This window comes from Mirounga angustirostris, unplaced genomic scaffold, assembly GCF_029215605.1.
Source record: "Mirounga angustirostris isolate CCGP_5_RB_7025 unplaced genomic scaffold, mMirAng1.0.hap1 SCAF_15, whole genome shotgun sequence".
In the NCBI taxonomy this organism is placed as follows: domain Eukaryota; kingdom Metazoa; phylum Chordata; class Mammalia; order Carnivora; family Phocidae; genus Mirounga; species Mirounga angustirostris.
The window spans coordinates 75,201,599-75,224,260 of NW_026991723.1; the positions used below are offsets into that span (position 1 = coordinate 75,201,599).

Here is a 22,662-nt window from a genome sequence, read left to right on the forward strand (position 1 = left end):
AAATGCTATGCAGTTAAGAAGTGCGAGTATCCCCACTTTATTGATTGGGAAACTGAGGCACAGAGAGATTAGGGAACAAGGGGATGGTGGAGCCAAGATTTGAACTCAGCTAGTCTGCCTCTGGGCATGTTAATCCTTGCTGGATAACAACTGTCTTCTCATCTATATCATGGAATTTCTAGAAGATGGGTACAAAGGCATCTTTGAAATCACACACTCTTAGTCTTAAAAATAATGAGCAAGAAGCTGAATCTCAAGTGGGAACTTTTTCCCAACCTCGTTCAGCCTTGTTCAAAAAAGTTCTTTCTTCTCTCCCAGCGTGTACGCCCCCTCCCTTCTTCCCTTCCTCCTCGCTGTTCCTTTCCGGTCCTTTCCAGCATTCCTCCCTCTGTTCAAATACGTTGCCTTTGGTGGAATTCAGGCTCAACAATGAAAGGCAAAAACAACAGCCGAATTTAAAAGTACTTGTGCTTTTATTAAAAAACAACAACAACAACATACAATCAGGTACTGTCCAGATGTGTTTTGGAAAGGAAGATCTCTTTAAAAATTCTTAGTTTTCATCGTCGTTTTTATTATATTAATAATATTAATCGTATCCTTAAAATCGAGCAGTATTGCTTTTCTGGTTTTTGTTGCATGAAATGTAAAAAAAGGGGCGGGGGACGGCCTCCCATGATGCACACCGAATCATTGCGAACAAAAATAATGATACTCATACAGCTTTGTGTAAAATACAGCTGGTTCTAACACAAACTACCACTGTACAGCCTACCCCTCTCCCATTCCCAGAGCCACCCAAGAGAAGGACAACCACCATGACACCATCACTGGAAGATGTTTGCTGATTCAAACAACAAGCAGACACCTGTGGAGACTGTTGTCTTTGGTGCGTAGGACGTACTTGCAGAGTAGGTGGGGCCAGCGCTCCTGCCATCGCCCCGATGATCCACGGTCAGCTTTAGCTCCTGCCAAATGCCCGGGTGTGGCTTGATGGTTGGATGGGTTTGTACTGAGACTTTGGTAAAATTTGCTTCTTCCTCTGGGCCCTACTCCTCTCCCACCCAGTTAGTCGTTCCTGGAATTTATGCCCGCTTGCGCCTGCCTTCGAGATTTCGGAAGTTGCTGGGTCTCAACTTCATCTCAGCAAACTGGATGGAATATTCGTGGCCCTTCCAATGGAACCAGTTAACGCCCTGTGAAAAAGAGAAGACCTCAGATAGGTTCCCACTAGGCAAAGTGCTCACTGACCACCGCTTGGTCGACGGGAACAAAGGGAGTTCTGTTTGAACCTGACCATTTGGTAGCTCACAGCTGTCTCTTGCCTATCTGTCTGTTGATCTGTGTAGTGAGAACTTGGAAAGGAGCTGGCTGAATCTGACTCGATTTTTTAAATTTTAGTCAGAAGCCACCTACACTTGCATTGAGCTTTGAGCTGCCGTCGTGAAACAATATGGTGGCTAGTGAAACTTGCCATCAGTAGGAACAGGTGCTGAAGGAATTCAGGTCATGATTGGAGGTTACAGAACTGACTAGCTAGATGCAGGGGAGTCTCTAATTCGCAGGATTCTTGTGGAGTGTTTTAATAAGGGTTTGTCCGGAATGGCAGGAGGAACACAGGCAGAACACAAATCTTACAACCTGACATACAGGATTAAATCTTAAGGCTCTTACTTGAGACATAAATGGTGTTGAACCAGTCATCAAACCTTTCTGGGCCTCAGTTTCACCATCTTCCAGCCCCCCACCCTTCAGGGTCTGATAATGCCAACCTTGAAAGGATGCTATGAGGATTAAATGAATTTGTAAAGGGGTAATCATAGTGCTGGGCACATTGTAGGTGTGAAGCAAATACAACTTCCCTCATCTCCAATAGGGAAACGATTTTTTTTTTTTTCTCAAGAAAAGATTATATTTGGGTCTGGGCCCCCTAATTCCCTGTTTGACTCTCCCACAGAGTCTACAGATGGTAGAGTCTGCCGTCGAAAACGACAAGGCCCTTTGCCCCACCAGGGCCTCAAGGGGGGTCCACTTCTGCAAGAGCTCCTAGGAGGCCACCACCTCACTCTCTGACCCCTCTTCTCTTCAAGCGGCGTGGGGCTGGGAGGGGACATGCAGGAGTTAATGGCTGGTAAAATGAGGATTTACTATTAGAATTGTTCAGCGGGCACCGATAGCAGGCAGTCTCTGACTGACGGGCAGGTGGGGTGTGAGAATGGCTGGCTCACCCCATGGGCAAATGTGTCTGTAACTACTCAGTGCTGGTGAAGTACTTGGTCCCTGCACTGCCTTCCTCTGCCCCCCATCCTCCCTCGGACAGAGGCGCCCAGTGGGACGCCAGCCCTCCTTGTTCTATGCTGGGGACGGAGGCTGGAGAGGGAAAGTGACATCATCGAGTCCACAAGGCTGCCGGAGCAAAGCTGGAGCACGGATGGGCTCCCATATCTCCTTCGTGGCCTTTCACATCCGCCCACATTGGAGGGGAGGAGGATGGAAAAAGAAGTTTCCTTTTGGGCATGAGTTTTTGTTTTTGTTTGTTTGTTTTCCAGAAGGACTTTGTGTCACTCTGGTGGCAGGGGACGAGGAAAGAAAGGTGGTACAGTAATGCTAGAGTGAAAGCGTCCTGGGGGCAACATCATAAGACACCCCACTTACATCCCTGCGTCACCTAGACGCCTCCACTTGAATCTGCTTTCCTTCTGGAGTTCAGACAAAGGCTCTGTCTGAGGAGAGCTTTCTGTGTTTGGAATCCACCTGACCAGTGGTGTCCCGGGGACATTCACGGGTTAGCATGTGCTGTCTCGAGGATTTCACCTGACCTGCAGTGTCCCCGAGGTTCCTCCTTGCTGGGAACAGATGTGACACCAGGTCCCAGAGGCTGCTGTCCCCTAGTCTCAGCCAGGACCGACGGGCTGGGGTGCCTGCCTGTCACCCGCGACCGGTTTCCTGAGCCCTGCCCCCGACCCTCGCACTTGGCTCACCTGACTGTGGTTGTTGTCCCCGTACCTCCCCATCAGGTTGACACGGTGACAGTTCTTGTACCAGAAAGCCCCCTTGTAGGACAGGGCGCAGTTGGTGATGGCTGAGTCCGTGTCCTTGTCGAAGGTGGAGAAGGATCTGCCGTTGTGGTAAGCCATGGAGTCACCTGCGGAGAGGAGATACGGATCTGAGGAGTCCCAGTGAGGGGGGGGGCGGTTTCCTCGTGGGCTCGGAAGGACAGAACTGGGGTGGCGACTGAAAGATCCTGGAGGGTGGGCTGCCCTTGAACCCTGGGCCCAGGATTAGTATCAAACACAGGACTGGAGTGGTCATGAGAGATCCCCCCGCCCCCGAGGGCTCTTCTTTGCTGGAAACAGTACAATGTGGTAGAAAGAGGCTTGTGGGTGGCTTTGAGGGTCCAGCTTTCACTCCCTAGTGTGACCTGGCCCACGTCAGGCCTCTTGCTGAGCCTCACTGTTCTATTCTAGAAAATGGAACTAGCACATTGATCCCATCCACCTCAGTATGCTGTTGGGACCATCAATGGATATGAAGGTAGAGGGGTATGCTATATAATAGCTGTGATTGTTGTTACTTTTATCATTTTTTTTTTTTTTACATTCCTTTACATAACGGAGCACAGAGATGGAAAGGCAGGACTGATATTTTGAAGCAAGGTACAAAGGGTCTCAGATGCCTTTTTAACGAGGAAGTGACCAAGAGCAGGTAGGGATGGACGAAACAAGATGCCCTCCTGTGGAGAGCTGGCTGCCACCAGAGGATGCAGCTCTACCAGGGTCACCTTAGTAAGGGGGCTTTGGAAATCAGTGCCGAGAGGCGGTGGAGGCCGCATTCCCGCTGCTCAGTGACTCCCCCCGGATCCCCCCCACCCCCACCCCCGGTAACCAAAACCTTCTTGCCTGAAGCCACTTCACTCAAACAGATATTTATTGCCAGGTAATAAAATGTCAGAATTCTTTGCGGGACGCAAGAATGAAAACAATGTTGGCCCCTGGTTCTCTCTCTTCACCACAGCCACACTGATCTCCAAAGAGCCTGGTCTCCGCTTAGATGGCCAATCTTTCTCTGGAGGCTCTCCCTATTATGGATGTTTCCTCTCGGGGCTCAGAGAGGCTGGGAATGTACCATAGCTTCTGTCTTTTCTGTTTTCATAGACATAACTGGACGCCAGCCCAAAGCAGGGAGGAGTGGTCGTACTGTCAGACCTGGTCCCTCCTCGTTACCAAGCACACCTGTCTGCCACCAAGCCTGCCCCCTGGGTCCACCTCGGGCAAATCACCCAGGTTTTCTGGGTCTCAGTTTCCTCATCTGTGTTATAGCAACAGTGGAACAGTGTCCGTGAGAACTGGAAGGGGGTAACGCTTGCGGAATATCCGCCAAAAGGAGATGCTCCCTCATAGGCCTAAATGCGTGTGGCTTCCTTATTAATTTCTCCTCTAACGTGGAGCCGGAAAAGCACACAGAGGTCATTTCAAGGCAATGACATCTGCAAGATCTGGATCTGAGCTAGGTCATGTACCAGACAAGGACCGGAAGGGCCACTTGGCAGGTAGTGAGCTTCTGGTCATGGGGGTATGTGGGCTGTGGCTGGATGACCACGTGGCAGGAATGTCTTTGAAAAGATGCAAGCAGTTGGGGGATGGAGTGGATTGCCTGCTACTCAAAGTGTGGTCCACAGACCAGCAGCATCCCCAACAGTGGCATCTCCAGGGAACCCGTAAGAAATGCAGAATCTTGGTGTGTCTGCACCAGCCCATTAACAGGATCCCCGGGGGTCATATGTACACAAAAAATTCGAATAAATAATTTAGATGCACTGGATTAGGTGAGTCTTCGGGCTCCCAAAAGACTGTTTATCCATCTAAAGTTGATATCTAAAAATGGGTAAGAAAAAGACGTATTGTTCTGATTCCCAACCCTACTCTGTGTTTTGGTGACCAAAATATCTACCCCCCTCTGCCCAGTTGCAGCTCTGGATTAGTACCTAATAAGGATTCAGATATTTGTTGATCTGATAAGCAGATGGATTCGAGAAGGAAGGAATGAGGGAGGAATGAGCTAAAAACCCAAGGAACGCTTTTGTGGTTTCGGAGGCAGGGAGTGTGGCTGTCCCCTACCTGCGGTCCCACTGTAACCCTCCACCTTCAGCTTGTAGCGGGTCTTGGCGTCCCCCACACTGAACTTGTCGTAGACGGCGTACGCGGTCTTCCCGTGGTCGCGCAGGTCCACCCGCAGCTCGTACTGCCCTTGGGCTGTGATTTTGTGCAGGTTGTCCAGCCCTGTGGAGGACAGGCGAGGGTTAAAGAAGCAGCACAAGTGACTGAGGGCGATGCTTCTACTGCATCCACCCTGCAGGAGCAGCGGCTGGGCTCTGTAAAGAGGCTCGCCTCGCATAGACCGCGTCTGGCCGTTTGCGCTCTCGTTGGCACAACACCAGGCGAAATATAGGACGTTTCTGAGCCTCAGGTAAAATCAGGGCGACATCTTTGCCCTGCCCACCTCCTAGGGCATTGTGAAGCTCAAAGGAGGTAAGGTGGAGAAAGCACTTTTAACCTCCACAGCTCCTTGCAGGAGAGAGGCAGTGGACGCTAACGGGGTGGACATTCCCCAGTGCAGGCACCGGAGCGCGGAACAGTGACCCCTGCAGGGAGACTGTGGGAAAGTACGAGCTACATGGATGGACAGACAGATGGACGGACGGACGGACGGACGGATGGATGGATGATGGCTTTGTGGTGTTGCTTGGGGAGATTTCAAGTGGCAGCTCTACTGCTTATTGGCTAGATTCTTGTGAGCACATGACTTCATCCCTCTTTTCCCACGTGTAAGGAGGGAATTTTCTACCTTCCATAGGTGCTGGGGGGCTCAAGGTTATGGCTATAAGGCCCATCTCAGCACCTGGAGCCCAGGACGGAAATAGTTAATAGTATCAGTGAGGATGAGTCTGTAAGTGGTTCAGTGAATGACTTCAGGCTAGGCTCATTCTTCAGGTCTGGTTGCGGTCTCTCTCTGAACCAGATTTTTATTTTTAATGACCTAGGGACTTTAAAGTCTTTTCTATGGAAGAGTTGATATTCCATGTCTACTACCAGAGCTACTGTTTCCTCCTAGGCCTTCTCTCCCACGGGTTGCTGTGGGTTAGGAACAAGGAGGGCAGATATGGGCACTTGGGACACACACAGGCAGGGCTGCATTACCAAGCCAGAATTCTTCTCTGCGGTCCCCAAACCCAGCAGCATAGGCTTTCCAGTTGCGATAGAAATCCTCACGTCCATTCTTGCGTCTCAGGAACACCTGGAACATAACCAATGAATCAGGGCGCACTTCAGCTATCGGAAGAAAGAGAAGGCATCTTTCTGAGAGGAAGAACATCAGAACTGTGGGAAAAGCACCAGTCCCCAGCTCTGTCCATCACTAATTTGCTGTGTATCTCTGGGCAGGCCACCTCCACCTAAAAAACAGGGATTAAAAATACCACCCAGCTTTGGGTGATTATGATGTGTCAAGGTCGGCTCATCACTTGTTCTAAATGCACCACTGTGGTGTAGGATGTTGATAGGGGGAGAGGCCATGCACGTGGGACAGGGAGTATGTGGGCACTCTCTGCACTTTATGCTCACTTTGGCTGTGAACCTAAAACTGCTCTAAAAAATAAAGTTTATGGGGCGCCTGGGTGGCCTAGTCGGTTAAGTGTCCGCCTTCGGCTCAGGTCATGATCCCAGGGTCCTGGGATCGAGTCCTGCATCGGGCTCCTTGCTCAGCAGGGAGTCTGCTTCTCCCTCTCCCTCTGCCCTCCTGCCTGCTCTTGCTCTTTCTCTCAAAAAAAAAAAAAAGAAGGTTTATTAATTAAAAAAAAATACTACCCAGCTCAAACAGTATTGGGATTGAAATAATTCACATAAAACTCTTAGCACAGTGCGTGGTAGATAGCAAATGCTAATTAATCCACATAATGGGCTCCACGACCACCATCATTTTTATGCATCACAGAGCTGTTTGAGGATCCGATCAATTACAAGAAAATTATTTTCTCCTGGTTTTTATCCCCGGCTTCTTCCCCATTCCTTTGTTTCAGAGATGGTTCCTGAGCGTCTCTGGATGACAGGCACTATCTTGCAAAACCTCCAGACGTTGGTGTGTGAGTGCAGCCCGGGCTGTGCCCTCTGCCCCCAGGCCCCAGGCCCCAGGCCTGAGAGCTGGCGATACTCACGATCCATCCACCCCCATCAGAGGTCATGTCGCAGAAGACTTCCAGAGCCTGGGCCTTATCACCATTCAGGTAAATGGTGTAGAGGCCAGAGGTCGTGTCTCCATTCAGCATTGCTTGGGAGCAGTCCCTGGGGAATGGGTACAGGAGTCCACCTGCAGGATCAGAAGGAAGAGTGGCCCTCTTCGAGCAGGAACATTGGTAGGAGCTTTCAGATTGCAGCTCCACTGCGTACTGGCTGCATGCCTATGAGCAAGCAACTTAACCTCTCCGCAGCTCTGTTCTCTTGTGTGCAAGATGGGGGTAAAGCCTATTTCGCAGGGGTGCGATGAGGCTTTTGAGGTTATGGATCTAAGGCACCCAGCTCAGTCTCTTACACTCATGGAAGTCGCCAATGATATCGGCGGGAGGAGAGCTGAGCCGCTGTGAGGAGCGAGTATCAGGCTGACCTTGATCTACCTCGAGCAGCCAGGCAGCACCTGCTGAAGACCCAGGTACTGGCAGGATGGCCGGGTCTCTAGCACCAGTCGGTGGCTCGCTGTGGATCAGGGCACTCGACAGGGCATCTAAAAACCATGCGTCCTGACTTCTTCAGAGGATTTGGGAGCCAAAGACAAGAATTCTAGTCTTGACTTTGCACTCTCTTGCCTCGGCACACTGGAGAAGTCATTTAACTGCTCTGAGCCTGGGAGTCTTAGAGGGACCCAACAGAATGCCTGGAGAATCTCCAAGTGCGCTAATGTGATGTAAAAACAATGTAAAACTTGACAGAAATGGACGGTCTTGGGGCTGTGCTGAGCAGGTGGGACAGGGAGCTGGTGGTTCTGACCTGACCCCCTTCACCTGAGGCTGCGTCATGAGCTGTGCCCTTGTTTATGTCCCGGCCCTGGTCTGGGAGCATCTTTAGGGCACACTCATGTGTTTGTGCTCCCAGCACCCCGCTGTGAGGTCTGGCAAAGGGCTTTGGCTTCTGCAGCTCCCTCAGCAGGGAGAGTGACTGGAGAGTGTGCAGTGACTGGAGCCAGACACAAAGGGCAGGAGGCGGCCGGGGATGCACGCCGGGTATCCTGCGCTCAGGGCTTTCCAGAGGCCCACTCCTCCCTTCCTCAGGAATGCGTGCGTCCTCTTAGTTCACCAGAGAAAGGCCTCACACATTGGCCATCTGTGGACGACACCCAGTGGCAGGGCGCAGGGTGCTTCCCAGGGCCCGGAATCCCTGAGCCCAGATCTGCCTCTCACTCATGCTAGAGCCTGGAGTCACTGAGTCTCTGGGAGCCTCTGCTTGCCCCGCAGAAAATGGGGCCCGATGATTCTACCAGCTCGGTGGGAGGACTGGTTTTGATTTCGACTACGGACAGGCTTTGTTCACAGGACCCGGCTTACAATGAGCCCGGCCCATGGGCCACACACTGGGGCTAGGAGTTCAGACACTGCACAGGGTCCTTGTGAGGAAGGGCTACTGTGAGTCTCACTGTATAGATGAAGAAACTGAGGCTTGCAGAGTGGCAGTAACTTTCCTAAATCACCCAGAGCAAGTGGTGGAGATGGGGCTTGCATCCAGAGGTCTCACTACTGGTCCTCCTTCCCTTTCACCACGAGGCCCTTAACCTCCTGCACCCACATTCCTCGGGCTCTCAGGGAGTGGCAGGCACTGATCATTTTAAGAGATTTGAGGGAAAAATTCAGTCATGGTCAGAGAAGTGGAGGGTCCGTCTTGTCTCACAAAGTTCGATCTCAAGGCCCCGCTGCACCCTGAGCCCCTTACTTGTGGTAAAGACTGTCTGGACCAGCTTGCTCCTCAGGGGCCCATTCAATGCCTGGATCTTGGCCGTGTAGTGGGTGGAGGGGCTCAGCTCCGCCAGGCTATAGGAGGTGGTTTCTGGACCCAGAATGACTTCCTAAGGGCAGAAGAAAGAATGTTACAGTTTTTTTGCCACCCAAATCCTCAGGGTACAGATGACACATTCATTCATTCACCCATCCATTCATTTCTTCATTCAAAAGAATCCACTGAGCCTCACTCTATGTCAGGCTCCATGCTCATTTCTGGGACATCAGAGATGGGGGGAGTGCAGCATAAAAAAGGCACTGAGGCCAGAAGGGGCAGAGGAGGAGGTAATGACCGACCTGAACCACACTTGGTTTTGGGTGGTGCTGGAGTGGTGGAAGAAGTAGGCAAAGACCAGATTATAAAGGGCCTTAAGTGCCAAGCTATGGAATCCGAAGTTTATCATGATAAGGAATGCGGACTCCCAAAAGGTTTTTGAACAAGTGAATGAAGTGAACCCAGCTTAACATGGTAGCAAGAGGAACCACACAAAGGACAAAAGGTTTAGGTTTTCAGACCAGTTATATCAGTGGTCCCTAATATGGCTCTTTTTCACAGGCCTCTGGGAAGCTTTAAGATAATACAACGCCTGGGCGCCATCCCAGACCGGCGGCATCGTAGGAGCCAGAAGTGGGGCTCTGCCAGGTGCATATCAAAGAAGCTCCCCGAATGATTCGGATGCAGTCAGTGTGGGGATCTCTTGAGTCAGGGGATGACTGCAGTAGCTCAGCAGGCACGGTGGAAGCCTGAGCTGACCCGGCTTGTCTCTTTCTAGAACAGAGATGTCCAGGAGGGGCGTGCGTGCGCCTCTGCGGCCAGACTTCCTCTCACCCCCCCGTAGTTTGTGACTGCTCACGGTGTTACTGTTCAGAGAACATTAGTTCCAGCTTCCAGGAGGTCTTCCCCCTTTCCAAATCCTCTTTCTAGCTTCCCATGCCTGCAAATTCACCTTTTAGCAGATGACCTGGGTGTCTGGGATTGGAATTCACCCTACACTGCTAGCAAACCCAACCCAGCGGTGCCTGCTGCCTGCAAACATGGCCGACAAGCTGTGGGCAATAGTGAGTCAGGGCGGAGGCCCCTGCAATGCTCTCTTGCATCCTCACGCTGGGCAGGTGAGGTTATCCTGATGCTTCCCATGAGGGGTGGGGGGCTGACTTCCAGAAAAGCTGAGGGACTCACTCTCACTCCATAATGTGTTGGTGGCAGAGGTTGGTCCTACCTCCTATCTCCCCACATCCTGTCCAGGACTCTCTCCTCCTACATCAGGTTATTTTCTTGAGTGAAACATACACAGTTGGGGACTGGACATGCAGGAAGGTAAGTCAGTAGGCTGACATCGGTGACCTGGTGACCTTTATGTGGCCCCCAGGTCTGGTCCCTGGGGAAGGATCAGGTATAAAGCTGGGTTCGTTGACTTACTTGGGGATACAATTACCGCTCAGCTCTCTAGGCTGCTGTGCAAAGTCCTTTTCTAGGTAATCGGGGTAGACTGAAATGAGGCTCAGGACTCAGGTAAACTCAGTCCTAGAATGCCTGCCGGGAAGCAACTTGTAAGGCTGGTGAGTCCAATGCACTCATTTTACAGATGGGAACACGACACCCAGAGAAAGTAAAGGACTTGCCTCCATGCATGCAGTGAGTTAGTTCGTTGTTATGCCAACTCAAAGAAGGGCCACGGGAGTAACTAGAAATGTGTGTCCACTTCTAGTAAAACATGGCGGATTAGACATGCCAGTTTAGCTCTATTTTCTTCTGAAACCCCCTGAAATGAGAGTGAAGGGATAGGCAGCACAAGTCCATGAGGATGAAGCAGATGACAGACGAGACAGACAGAGGCATGCGATGTCCACAGAATCCTGACGGATGGGAAGGGATGCGGTGGGGTGACAAGCGAGGGGGCAGGCTGGGGGATAGTTGGCTGAGTGGGTGAGGCCATCCTGAAGCTGGTTGATGAATGCTGCAGGGCCTAGCAAGTTCAGGAATGGGATGTGTACAAAAACAAAGATGCCTTTGAAGGCCAGTGTGGGACATGGCTGAACAAAAGTTTGTTTAACAGCTTAAATAAGGAACAGATTCCAAGCTCTCCCATCCCCCCCTCCCCCACACCAAGTCTGGATGACTGTCCTTCCCAGTCCAGATGAAAGGCTGAGGTGTACTCTCTGGAGACACTGAGCCAGAGAGAAGACTCTGGATTCAAATCCACCAGGCCCCGTGGAGCTACACTGGAAACAGAAGGGAAGGTGTGTACACAGCGGGGGCCCAGGCTCTTCCTCGGGCTATGGTCCTGGCAGCTTGGTTTGAAGGGGTTGGAGGACCCTCTAGGGAGGTGGATTAGCTCAAGAGAAAAGGCTTACAGAACTGCTACTTGTGAGTCCCCCAACAAAATTGCTGGGCACTTGCTTACTCTACGGTGAGCCTCATTAGTTGACAAGCCCTGTGTCTGCCATCGGAACTCCCAATAAGCTGTTTCATTCTTGGCTCAAGTACAAAAGGACCATCGGACATTGGGCGGAAGTCTCCAACATGAAAGATAAAGACCCAAACCAAACAATAGCAGTGAAACAGAAAGAAAGGAAAAAAAAAAAAAGGAACTTGGAAGAGACACTATGCAGGTTGTAGAATTAAATATCATCCATCTTAGAGATTAAGAGAAGAAGCGGAATACAAACAATACGCTAGAGAAAGATGGATGAGCAGGGAATAAGGAAAAGATCTTAGAAATGTAGAGTGCGATGACCAAAACGAAAAGTTCAATAACAAGTTCAGAAAATAAAGTTTAGAGATCAAGTTCACTTGTGTGAAAGGAAGGGTTAAAGTTATTTTGAATTGGAAAGTAAAAGAAAAGATGTTCATGGGTAGAGAATATCAGTAACAATTGCTGTAAATAGCATTAACAGTTGTTGTCTTAGGAGCGTGGTGATGTATGTTTCAATATATAATGGAATGATGCCATCTGCGAGATTGTATATATGGCAAAGATGCTCAAGAAGCCTCTGGCTTTTGCTCAATAAAACATTAAAAGACCAGCATCCAGCTCCTAAAATGTCCTCAAATCTTGTGAGCAGTGGTTCTTGACCTTGGCGGGCCATCAAAACTGGAGTCTGGTTAAAATGAGACAGGGAGGCCGGAGCATATGATTCAGAAGGTCTGGCATGGCATCCCGTCCCTGTTAATTTTTTTTTTTTATTTTCAGCTTTCTAGCTGCACTGAGATGGAGAAACAGCCCCGGGGTGATTCTTCTCTCTGCTGAGGATCATGTACATGTTTCAAACAGTAGCGGGGAGTTTATATACTTCAAGATACCTTGACTGTACCATCGACGGATTCATACACCAATAGGTAGCCGGTGACAGATGCCCGGGGGGGTCTCCAGGTGAGGAGGGCAGTTTCTGACTGAACCTCAGTGGCAGTCAAGTCTCTTGGAGAATCGAGGTCTGCAGAGGATAAGTCATTTGTTAGCAAATGTGTCAGCAACTCTAGGACAAAACTCCCTTGGCTGGGCTTTTAGGAAGCCTGGCTTCAAGTCCTTTCCCTACCATTGACCTATATGACCTTGGGCAGAACCTTCCCCACCCCGTAGACGAGGGGGTTGAATCATGCGATCTCCAAAGGCAGAATTCTCTGTGGTTCGTTTCATCCCAAGGGCCAGATTTTCCTGAGCCCAACACACTCTTGATTGGCCTTGGGTGGATTTGGGAAGAAAGACACAGCTGTGAACATAATTCCCAGCCTCTCTTGCTCCTCGATAAGTGGATAGATGAATGCTGATATTGGCATTCATCCCTACTGAGAGGCTGCTTCTTCTCTTTCCCTGCCTGCTACAGTTTGTAAAAGGATCTCAATGTATAAAAACCCAATGGACATCTAGGAAAACGTGCCTGAAAAATCCTTCTCTTAAAAATATTTCCCTGCCTAGAACAGGGATCATTAAATACTGGGTTGAGGGCCAGTAGGGACTGGTTTTCCACTTTAAAAAAGCCCTCCTCTTAAAACCGTTTCTTAGTCCGGGGGGAGAACAAGGTCATTTCAGTTCAAAAGGAAACGGTGTGTTTCTTAAGGTCCCGATTGAGTGGGCACTGGTGAACTTAGCTGATGTGGATGTCATCACATTGCAAGGACCTGACTTGAGAAGGAAGGGGTTGGAGTTTAAGACGGAGGCCGTGGGTGGGCGTCTTCATACCTGTTGTGAACTTGGTAGTGATGACTGAGCTCTTCTGGGGCCCTTTCTCTGCAAAGATCCTCAGCGTGTACTCCGTGGCAGGCTCGAGGTCGGTCAGAGCGTACTCCACCGTGTTCCCGGACACTGTGCGTGTAATTTCTGGCACTAAACAAGAAACACACCGAGCGGTGACCGCTAGCCGTCAGCACGCTTGGCACATGGCACACACACCTACTTCTAACACAAACTTTCAGTGACCCTGTAGAAAAGCAGGTCTGATTTCTGAAATGACTCACACCCTGTTCTCTCTCTTGAGCACTCACCTCATGCACAAAGGATTTATCATATGGAGACTGGATTTTTCCAGGCACCAAATCAGGAGGAAGGGGGCCTGGGGGTCAGGAGGTGTTTCCACATGGTGCTGGCCGGGGGGAGCTTTGCAGCGGAGGTGCAGGAACGAGAGCTGCAGCTAACGTCTCCAAGCCTCGGGCTGCCCAGATTTAATGTGTCTCGTCACTTGCTTTCCCCTCTTTTTCACTTACTCTCATGTCCTTTTATAATCTGACAAATGTTGTTAAATCACGAGGCTGGAGAACCACAAAAACTGGGCAGCTGCAGATGCTCTAGAGCCTGGTTAGTGCCTCGCAGACCCACTGGGTCAAGTCCAGTGGTGGAAACCAGAACATGGCGCCAGGTGCGTGTGTTTATTTCCTGATCACAGGTGACCGACCACCTTGGCTGGCCAGGGACTGAGAGATTTCCCAGGGTGTGGGACTTTCAGTGCTGGAATTGGGAAAGTCCTGGGTATCCTGGGATCAGTTGATCATCCTGTTTATCATCCATGAGACCCCATCTCCTGGACCAGGCCCCTTTCTAGGTCTGCATCTACTAATCCCATAATCCCTGTGAACTATGCTCTGGTTTACTGTAGATACAACATCACCAGCTTCCTTGACTCGGAGGAGTTCGCTCATGGGGAATATTTAAGAACTGAAGAGATGAATGAATAGAGGAGTAAAAAGAATAAACCCCGAAATCTCTCTTCCCTCACTCTCCAACTTGCTCTATGCTCATAAAGAACTCTCTTAGGTAGTGGTCCAGGGGGGGAATGCAGATTTTCAGAGGCCCCAGGCACAGGTTATGGCATCCCTTCACGTTGTCACTGCAAGTAAAACAATCCTAAACCATAAAATAGGAAACTTACACGTGCTTTGGGATTCAGATAGTAAAGTCTTTTTCTAGGGTAGCTCATTACAAAAGCATGAATTCATTCACTGAAAAACAATCTCTTTCTCCTCTCTCTTACTTGTATTTGATCTTACGTTTTGGTGGCCGTGATGTGTTGGTGCCCCAAACAAGTGTTTAGTCGGCTAAATAAGTATATTAATCAGCACAGATGTCTGCAAGGACAAGGAGAAATAATTTCTGATTTCTCAATTGCATCTGTTAACTCCTCTGTAGCCTCTAAGAGGCCCAGCCTCCCCAGTGCCTCCTGGAATAGCCTGTTTAAGACTCTAGATTTTGAACTCATTCTTTGTAAGAGATGGGAGCTGCTGCCTAGAGAGGGAGGCTCACGGTGACAGGCAGGGAGACTCGCAGGAGAGGGGGGGACAGGCTAGGGAAACGCATGCAGGCTGGAAATGTGCCCTTTGTTTTCCTTTAAATGGCCTACCGGCCTTCCTTGGTGTAACCACAACATTGATGCTCTTCACTTGTCAACAAGCAGAGGAGGATGGGTGAGGCCTCCCTTGCCCCCCGCTGGCCAGGCCCTCCACACCGACCTGCCCAGCCCCGGCTTCAGCCCATTAGTCTCTTCTGAGAGCCTCAAGAACATCACTGGCCTTTCCAAGCTTCCCACGTATTTTTGCTTTCCTGGTCCAAACGTGACAGGGAGGAGGGGAACAGCAGGACAGACACTCCTCCTGGTGGGGAGGGTCTTAGACATGGCCTTACCTTTCTCCCCTGTGTAGGAGATGACATAACTATCCACGGGGGCAATGGCTGGCTGCCACATGGCCAAGGCTTCTGTGTCGCTGATGTTGGCTGTCACCAGGCCAGATGGGCCATCCAGAGCTGCAAAGACAGACGATGATATATTGAAGAGATAGGCAGTGGTGGGGTCAGACACCAGCCCACAGCTGCTCGGCTGTCTCACTGCTCCTGGACTCCTGGTGTTGGAACGTGGCGCCTGGTGCGCACACAGTTCACGTCCTGAGTCTGGAGCCAGGGCGCCCTGGCTTTGAGTCATGGTTTCTTCCCTTGCTGGCTGGCTTCTCTTGGGTCTCTGTTTCCCCACTTGTACAATGGAGATCCTCATTCTGCCTGGATTTATCCTCAGGGTTATTCTGATGCTCACATGATAGTATAGGTGGAAAGGAGCTATATAAACTGGAAAGGGCTGAACGTATGATGAGGGTTATCATTATGGTTCATCACTGTTCCCAGGGAAAGAACTTACAAAAACAGGGAGCCTCCCAGAGTCAAGGCTGCCCGAGGCTCTTCTGGGCTTTGAATGATAGCTCCGGTTAGGGGGCTGGTGGGCAACACGGAGCCAGGGCCCAGAGGCTGGCAGGCCCCGGTTCTATCGTGGCTTCTCTGCCTAGCGTCTGTGTGCCCTTCTCCAAACCTCATTTCTTCAGGTGTCAGAGGGCGGCTGCTAGATGGATGAACGAGACCTTGCGTGTGTGAGACGTGCTGGGGCAGCGCTCACTCACGGTGGCTGCTATTAGTAACATGACTATTAACGTTACTGGAGTCTTCGATATGATTGCCAAGTGACTTGTACTGACAAAGGGCGCTGGCCCGTTTAACCGACCCCTGTGATGACCCAGCAGCCCTTTCTCAGAAACTAACCTAAAGAGGACTATTATCCTCTTGCATTTGCATTTATGACTCAATTACTCCAGGACAACGGCCCTGGGAGGCTGGAGGTCAGCTGTCATCAGCTCATTTCAAAGATGAGGCTCCTGAGCCCCAAGAGATGTGATGACGGCCCAGAGAAGCAGAAGGAGGCAGAGTACTTTTGGGAGCCCACATGGTCAACTCCAAGCTCCTTCCTGCTTCAGCCTGTCTGTACAGAATCTCCTTTAAATGCCCAGGACAATGGGCCTCAGGAGGGAGTGCGTCCAGCGTTTGCAACCGGAAAGTCCATGAATGAAAGGTTTCTATGGGGGAAATAAGGGCCTGTGTGGCAGGGTGGACAGGACTCTGGGTTCAGATGGGATGTTATAATTGCATATAATCAACTTTTTTCGACTATTAGGATATTTTTAAAATTTCCTATGAGGCCCATTCTTTGGATCCCTTAATGGATTAGACTGGATAATTGCTCGCCTATCAAAGGATAAATTGTTCAGAGACATGGCTGCCTGAAGAGAAATTTTCCACTTCATTCTCCTTCAATGCAATTCATTATTTCCCCCTCCTTACAGTATGCTGTACAAATCAGGTTGTAATAGGAAAACAATCCTCTATTTTAGAAGAACACAGGGTTTGGAGTGAGACTGACCTAAGTTCAAATTTGCTTCAGCATTTACTTTACTAGTTAGGTGGCCTTGGCCAAGGTATTTCATTTCCCTGGATCTCAGTTGTTTCCTCTGTAAAATGGGAATGACGTAGGCATTTGCATGGTTTAAATGCAAAGGGTTTAGGGACAGTGCCTGGAATGCAGTAGCAGCCCAGCCAGGAGTAGCTACTTTATAGCTATCACCATTACAGAGGGTTTCCTCTATAGGCAGGGAGGGAAGGAGGTGGATTAACGTGCACAGTCATTTCCATTTACAGATGTTTTACATAAATCATGTCATGTGATTCTTATGGCACCCTGCAAAGAAAGCAGAATTGTACCCATTTTACAGAGAAGGAAACTAGATCCTGAAGAAAGTAACTGACAGCTCATGTATCTAGAAGTGGTAGACAGGGCAGTATGACTCCCAAACGTGTGTTCTTTCTTCCACACTAACCCAAGAAATGAAGGCCCAGGGCAGTTCAGGATGAAATCAAGGGTCCCTGCCTATAACAGGCCAGGGACGGGCCAGAAATGAGATCTCTGGTGGTCCAAATTCAGTCCATTTTCCACTAGGATTTCCCAAATAAAAGAAATTTTTTCCAGTTGCTGAGTCATGAGCAATAGTGCGGAAGGTGAGAAAAACACCTGTGCTGAACGAGCCTGAGACTGGTTCGCTTTCCTCGAAGCCCTTCATGGCGATGACGCTGACAAGGTACTCTGCTCCAGGTAAGAGCCTCAGCAGCCTGGTCTGAGTCTTGGTTCCATCCACAGTTACCACTGACGGTGTCCCTGGAACATGGCAAAAGCAAGATCGGGAATGGTGAACCTCACTGAAACTTACTGTTGCCCCAAGAATGGGTGTATCCGATTTGGAAATGAAATTATATCTTGATCCAGTACCATTTTCTTGACTTCCTCTCATTTGCTCCTATCCTCTGGCATAAGAGAAGAGGTCTTACTTTTTGTATAATGCTTTTTTTCCACCCGTGCAGATGCCAAAAACCAAGCCAGGAGGGGAAGAAACATGAAGTCACAATGTGCTAAAAATGGCAAGTTTCCATTCAGTAGAGAGCTGGCATGTTTTTATTTATTTATTTATCCCACAGAGAATATGAAAAGCTCACTATGTAATGTATATCTGGTCTATTTAACCCATTGTCTTAGGTTTGGGTTAAGCAGATCTGACGGTGCATCCCCCCTGCCCCCACCACGGTCTTTGTTGTGGTCCCTGTGCATTGAACTAGAACTCCCACTTCTACTAGCAAAGTCACAACTCCCCATCTCTACTGAGACAGACAGATTTGAGGACCAAAGGATAAAACCTCACATACAGCCAGGTCAGGATCAGCTTTCAGATGAGTGTGCTCAAAGAGAAAAGGACCAGTGTATTTAGAGTCTCTGCCATTGTGTGAAAACAACACTGGGGTCCATTTCTTATAGGAGTCGAGGGTTTCAAGGCTGGAAGAGGGTCTTCATAAAATGACCCTTCGCAAGGCAGTTCTTCCAAGGATCTTACAGCACTTTACAAATGAAACCTACAGATATGGTCTCCAACAGAAGGAAGTAATTTTCTTTGGTCATATTTGGGAGGATGGGAGTTATCAGAGTCTCTTCACTACCCCACTCAAACCCTCCAGGCTGCTCCTTCCAACCCCTCCTTCCAGTGCCCTACCTCCTGCAATGGGCACGTAGGTAATCCGGAAGCTCTCCACCTGGGCAGAGGGCGCCATCCAGCTGACAGTGGCCGAATCCTCAGTGATGTCTGAGAAACTGATCTCCTTTGGAGAGCCCATGGCTGTCAAGGAGAAAGCACAGGAGAAACCCAGAAATAGTCAACTATCTTGCTCATCAGTAATTTTTCCTGGATTCCTTATCTAGGAAAACTCAGCTTCTAGAGTTCGTGTCTGAGCCAAGCCTTTAGGATGGAGAATGTGGTGATCTGTGGTCAAGTTGTGACTTGATAGAGACGATTGTTCTCGCATTCAGGTACAGGGCCCAGGGCCATGGAGCTGCCATTAGGTTTCACTCAAGTAGAATGTTAACACCACAGCTGATATCTGAGGAAGTGAGGCTGGTGGTTTCACAGCTTGGAATATGCCATCCTATAATTTTTCAGTTTTAGCATTTTTTCCAAACCTTTGCTTTCTAGTTCCTTTTATTAAATGATACCAAGACTTGACCATTGTACGGTTCTTTGTAACTGATAAGGATTAATCCTCATTTAGAAACCCCTGAGAAGAAAGTGTGGTAGCCATTTTATAGAGGAGGAAACTGAGGCTTGGTTCTCCAAGGCATATTGTTGTGGTGTGACCTTTCTGGGCCCAGGACGGGGCAGCAGAGCCAGCCCAGCCGAGGGATCCTGGACATGACACTGACATGGAAACTGACCTCGACGAACCCATTCCCAGAACTGGATGGAGGTCCAGAGCCGGGAGAGCAAGAAAAATGAACACGTCCTGTGCACTGGGTCTACCTGCAGGGAGAACCATGCCCATGGGACAGTTCCTGCTACATAAATACCATCCCCCCAAACCCAGGTTCCGTTGGCTTTTCTCTGTGTATTTTTTGGCTTCTTTCTTTGCCCTCTTCAGCTGACCATGTTTAACCAGAGACATCAGGAAACAATTTTCAGGTCTCCAGGGAGCTCATTTCTCATCTTTTCCCTCTCCAACCCACGCTGATCATTAAGTTTTAAAACCCACAGCCCACTTGGGGGGAGATGTTTTTCCCCGTCTCCATTTCTGTTTCTCTCCTCTTTTGGCTTTCTCCTGTAGCCTTTCCTCCTGGTAGTCAGACTCTGTGGCTGACGGGGGTTCTGCCCTCTCCTTAGAACCAAGCTTTGGAAACCACAAGGGCTCTGGAGCCTGGAAGATCCCTTCACTTCTGTGAGCCCCAGTGGGAAAAGTGATGCCCACCTACAGGAATATTTTCAGGATTAGCAGAGCTAGTGGGTGTAAAACCCTTAACAGAATCTGGCAGATAGTAAGAATTCAGTAAACGTGATTGTTCTCTCTTTATTTCCTTCCCCATAGAACTCTTTTTCCCATGGGCTACCCTGGATTTTGCAGTAACTCCCGGGAAAGGGCTAGATAAGGTTGGCTGAAAATAAAACCCAGTGAGGTGTGTAAATGCAGGCACTGTGGCTCTCCCGTGGCTAGCCTGGTCCACGCTGCCCTTCACTCTGACTGCAGACCTCAGCACATTTAAATATATCTTTGTGGCCACAGCTTTTTTTTCTAGATGCCAGGTTTTCTCATCTACAAAACGGCAATATCATCTGCCCTGTCTTAGAAGCCGTAAGAATTAGTAGCGTCATATATCGTGCGCGCCTGAGGGCCATGCTTGGTCAGAATGGCAGCAGGGAAAAAGCTATGCATAATAACCTGACGGAATGGCCCAGTAGTAATGGGCGTCCAGGCTCAGTGCTGTGCTATTTTTGGATGATAGGCCTTCCTCCATGTGGCAGACTATTTATTATTTTAGCGTATCTCCTTCTGCCATAAATATAGTGCCCATAAGTCTCTAGCTCCACAGTACAGGAGATGGTCAACGGGAACCTGCAGATAGAGCCTCACACGGCAACTAAATCATACTATTGAAAAGTTGAGAGACACAAGCAAGGCGATGCCTCTATCTCTTTTCCCAAGTGGACACTTGGTTTTCAATAAAAACTCCATTAGGGAAACATTTGGATTTGCTAAAAACTCCCAAGGAGGTTGAAGAGGGCTTCGATCTGCAATTTGCATAAAAAGTTGCCACCCCAAATCTGGAGCCAATGTCCATGGCTTTAATTATATGGCCACGGACAGTCATTTTAAAAAATGTATTCTCCCTTCAACATGTTTTTATTGAATACTTCATATGTCCCAGGTCCCGTATGAGGCTCCAGGGACAGCTACTGGGGCCAGTATGGTTTAAGAGCAAGGATTTGGGGGTTAGACTGACCTGGGTTTGGATTCCATTCTGGCCTTCCTAACTAAAAACACCTTACCCCCTTAGGTCTCAGTTTCCACATCTGTGAAATGGGGCTGAATGCGGCGCTCCCCTGGTCTGGCTGTGTCATGGTGACTGACGGAGATAAAAGGGTGTCAGTGGCCCTGCTCACGTGGCATGGAGCGCATGCTTTATAAATGGTGGTCACTGTCTTTAGGCCTCACGGGAGTCGGAGCCAGAGGCACCGAGCATAAAGGGCCTGGTTCATATAGAAGGGAAGACTGCCAAGCAAGGTCTCTGCAGAGCTGCAGAGTCAGGCCCCCGGACACAGTGCCCTTGCAACTCGGTGGTTTGTGGTTTCGAGTGCATTCTGAGCTGGAACTGGGCAGGGGAGTTGCGAGGTTGTCTGGCTGGGAAAGGACTGGTGGGATGGGAGGGGGGCACCTTATGGGAGTTGGGAGCAGGGGCACTGACTACCCCCACGGGCCTCCGGGGTGGAAGGGAGTACCGAGGCTGTGCGTCTGGGGGTGGTGACGGGGACAGGTTAAGGAAGCATTTCAGGCTCCTCCCTAAGCACTATAAACTCCAGAAGAGAAAGACAAAGTCATCATTCTCTGTGGTTGGATTTTTAACTATTTTCTGTCTATTCCGGGGCCCCTCCATTTGGTGCACAGAGGCACATTGGCGTTTAGCTCCCCAGAGGCAAAAGATGCTCCTGGCAACTCTGGGCTTTCCAAAGAGGGACCATGACTATTGGGAAGTGGCTCAGACCACAGAAGGAAGAGGAGCCATTGCAAAAACAGGGATCAACCTAAGTATCCATCAGTAGGGGACTGGTGAAGTAAATAAGGCATATGGGATTATCTCTCAGATCTAATAAGCAAGAAACACACATACCAGAGTGTGGAAGAATGCTCCCCGCAAAAAAAATTTAAAAAGAGTATAGATGTTAAGTCTAATTTTGTCTATTCGTACAGACAAGAAACTGGTAATATTGACTACCTGTATACAGAGCAACTAGGGAGCAGGGAGAGAGTTGAATAGAGACTTTGCTATATGTCTTTTTTTAATTTTTGAATTTTGAACTGAGTGGCCCATTAAAAAATAAAATTTACACCCAAACATAGTAACAATTAATATTGTTACAATGGGCAAGGAAACAAAGTACTTGACATTCATTATCTTATTTAAACCTCGTGGCTGAATTCTGAGTTAAATTCTACTTGCCAGATGAGGGGACTGAGGCTCAGAGAGGAAAGGAGAATTGCCCAAGGCTGCTCAGCTGGTAGAACAAGGCTCGTGGACTCCCAGGGGTCTACCCAGAGGCTCCAGACCAACCAGGTGCACTGCCCTTAACTGGCCTCTCTGCCCTGGGCACCTCAGGGCAGGCAGCCTGTGCTCAGGGAGTGAAGGAGACCCTGCAGCAGCTTTTATGAGGATAAAGAGGAACAGAACATCTCAGAGAAGGGTTTACAACTGTGCAGGGAAGGAAAGAGGAGGAAGGTTGGAAAAACAAGAGGGAAACTTTATAAGACTGACGAGGTGACGGTGGAATTAGACATATGCTGTCTAATGGAGTCACCTGTCCTGTCCTCTCCAAGTACCTGAGCAAGGGGTGCAGGCACACGTGTGCACACGCATGTGCACATACATGCACCTGCAAGCGCGCACGCGCACACACACACACTCTTGCTTCTCTCTGGCTGTGAAATACAAAGCCCCAAAACAAGAAATCAAAGAAAAGGCTGAAAGAGCAGGGTCTTTCTTTCTTTTCTTTCCTTTCTCTTTTTCTTTCTTTCTTTTTTCCTTCCTTCCTTCCTTTCTGTTTTTACAAAAAAAAAAAAAAAAGGCTCTTGATTATTCATTGTTTTTTTGCTTTAGAACTGCAGGGCCTCTGGCAAAAAAGATTGGCAAAACAAAATCAGTGATCAGAAGTAAACTTTGAAAGGCAGTGTTTATAAACCAAGGTCAAAATCAGGCTCTGTCTGTGATCTGAAGTTGTTTTATGGGCAGCCACAGGGAGG

At 49.3% G+C, this 22,662-nt stretch overlaps 1 protein-coding gene across 14 annotated transcripts in view; it reads right to left on the reverse strand.

The window, feature by feature from the left end:
• Nucleotides 1-454: 454 nt before the first annotated feature.
• The window catches only part of TNC (tenascin C), a 92,636-nt gene continuing 70,428 nt past the window's right edge, over nt 455-22,662 (reverse strand). For all 14 annotated transcript variants that reach the window (XM_064579906.1, XM_064579907.1, XM_064579912.1 and 11 more), the window contains 11 exons: nt 18,378-18,500; nt 17,351-17,494; nt 15,151-15,270; nt 13,219-13,362; nt 12,342-12,472; nt 8,973-9,105; nt 7,211-7,362; nt 6,198-6,294; nt 5,118-5,279; nt 2,982-3,145; nt 455-1,196 (listed from right to left, as the gene is read on the reverse strand). In XM_064579906.1, the coding sequence (XP_064435976.1) occupies nt 1,086-1,196; nt 2,982-3,145; nt 5,118-5,279; nt 6,198-6,294; nt 7,211-7,362; nt 8,973-9,105; nt 12,342-12,472; nt 13,219-13,362; nt 15,151-15,270; nt 17,351-17,494; nt 18,378-18,500 (1,481 nt within the window). In that variant the 3' untranslated portion in view covers nt 455-1,085. The remainder of the gene's footprint in view (nt 1,197-2,981; nt 3,146-5,117; nt 5,280-6,197; nt 6,295-7,210; nt 7,363-8,972; nt 9,106-12,341; nt 12,473-13,218; nt 13,363-15,150; nt 15,271-17,350; nt 17,495-18,377; nt 18,501-22,662) is intronic.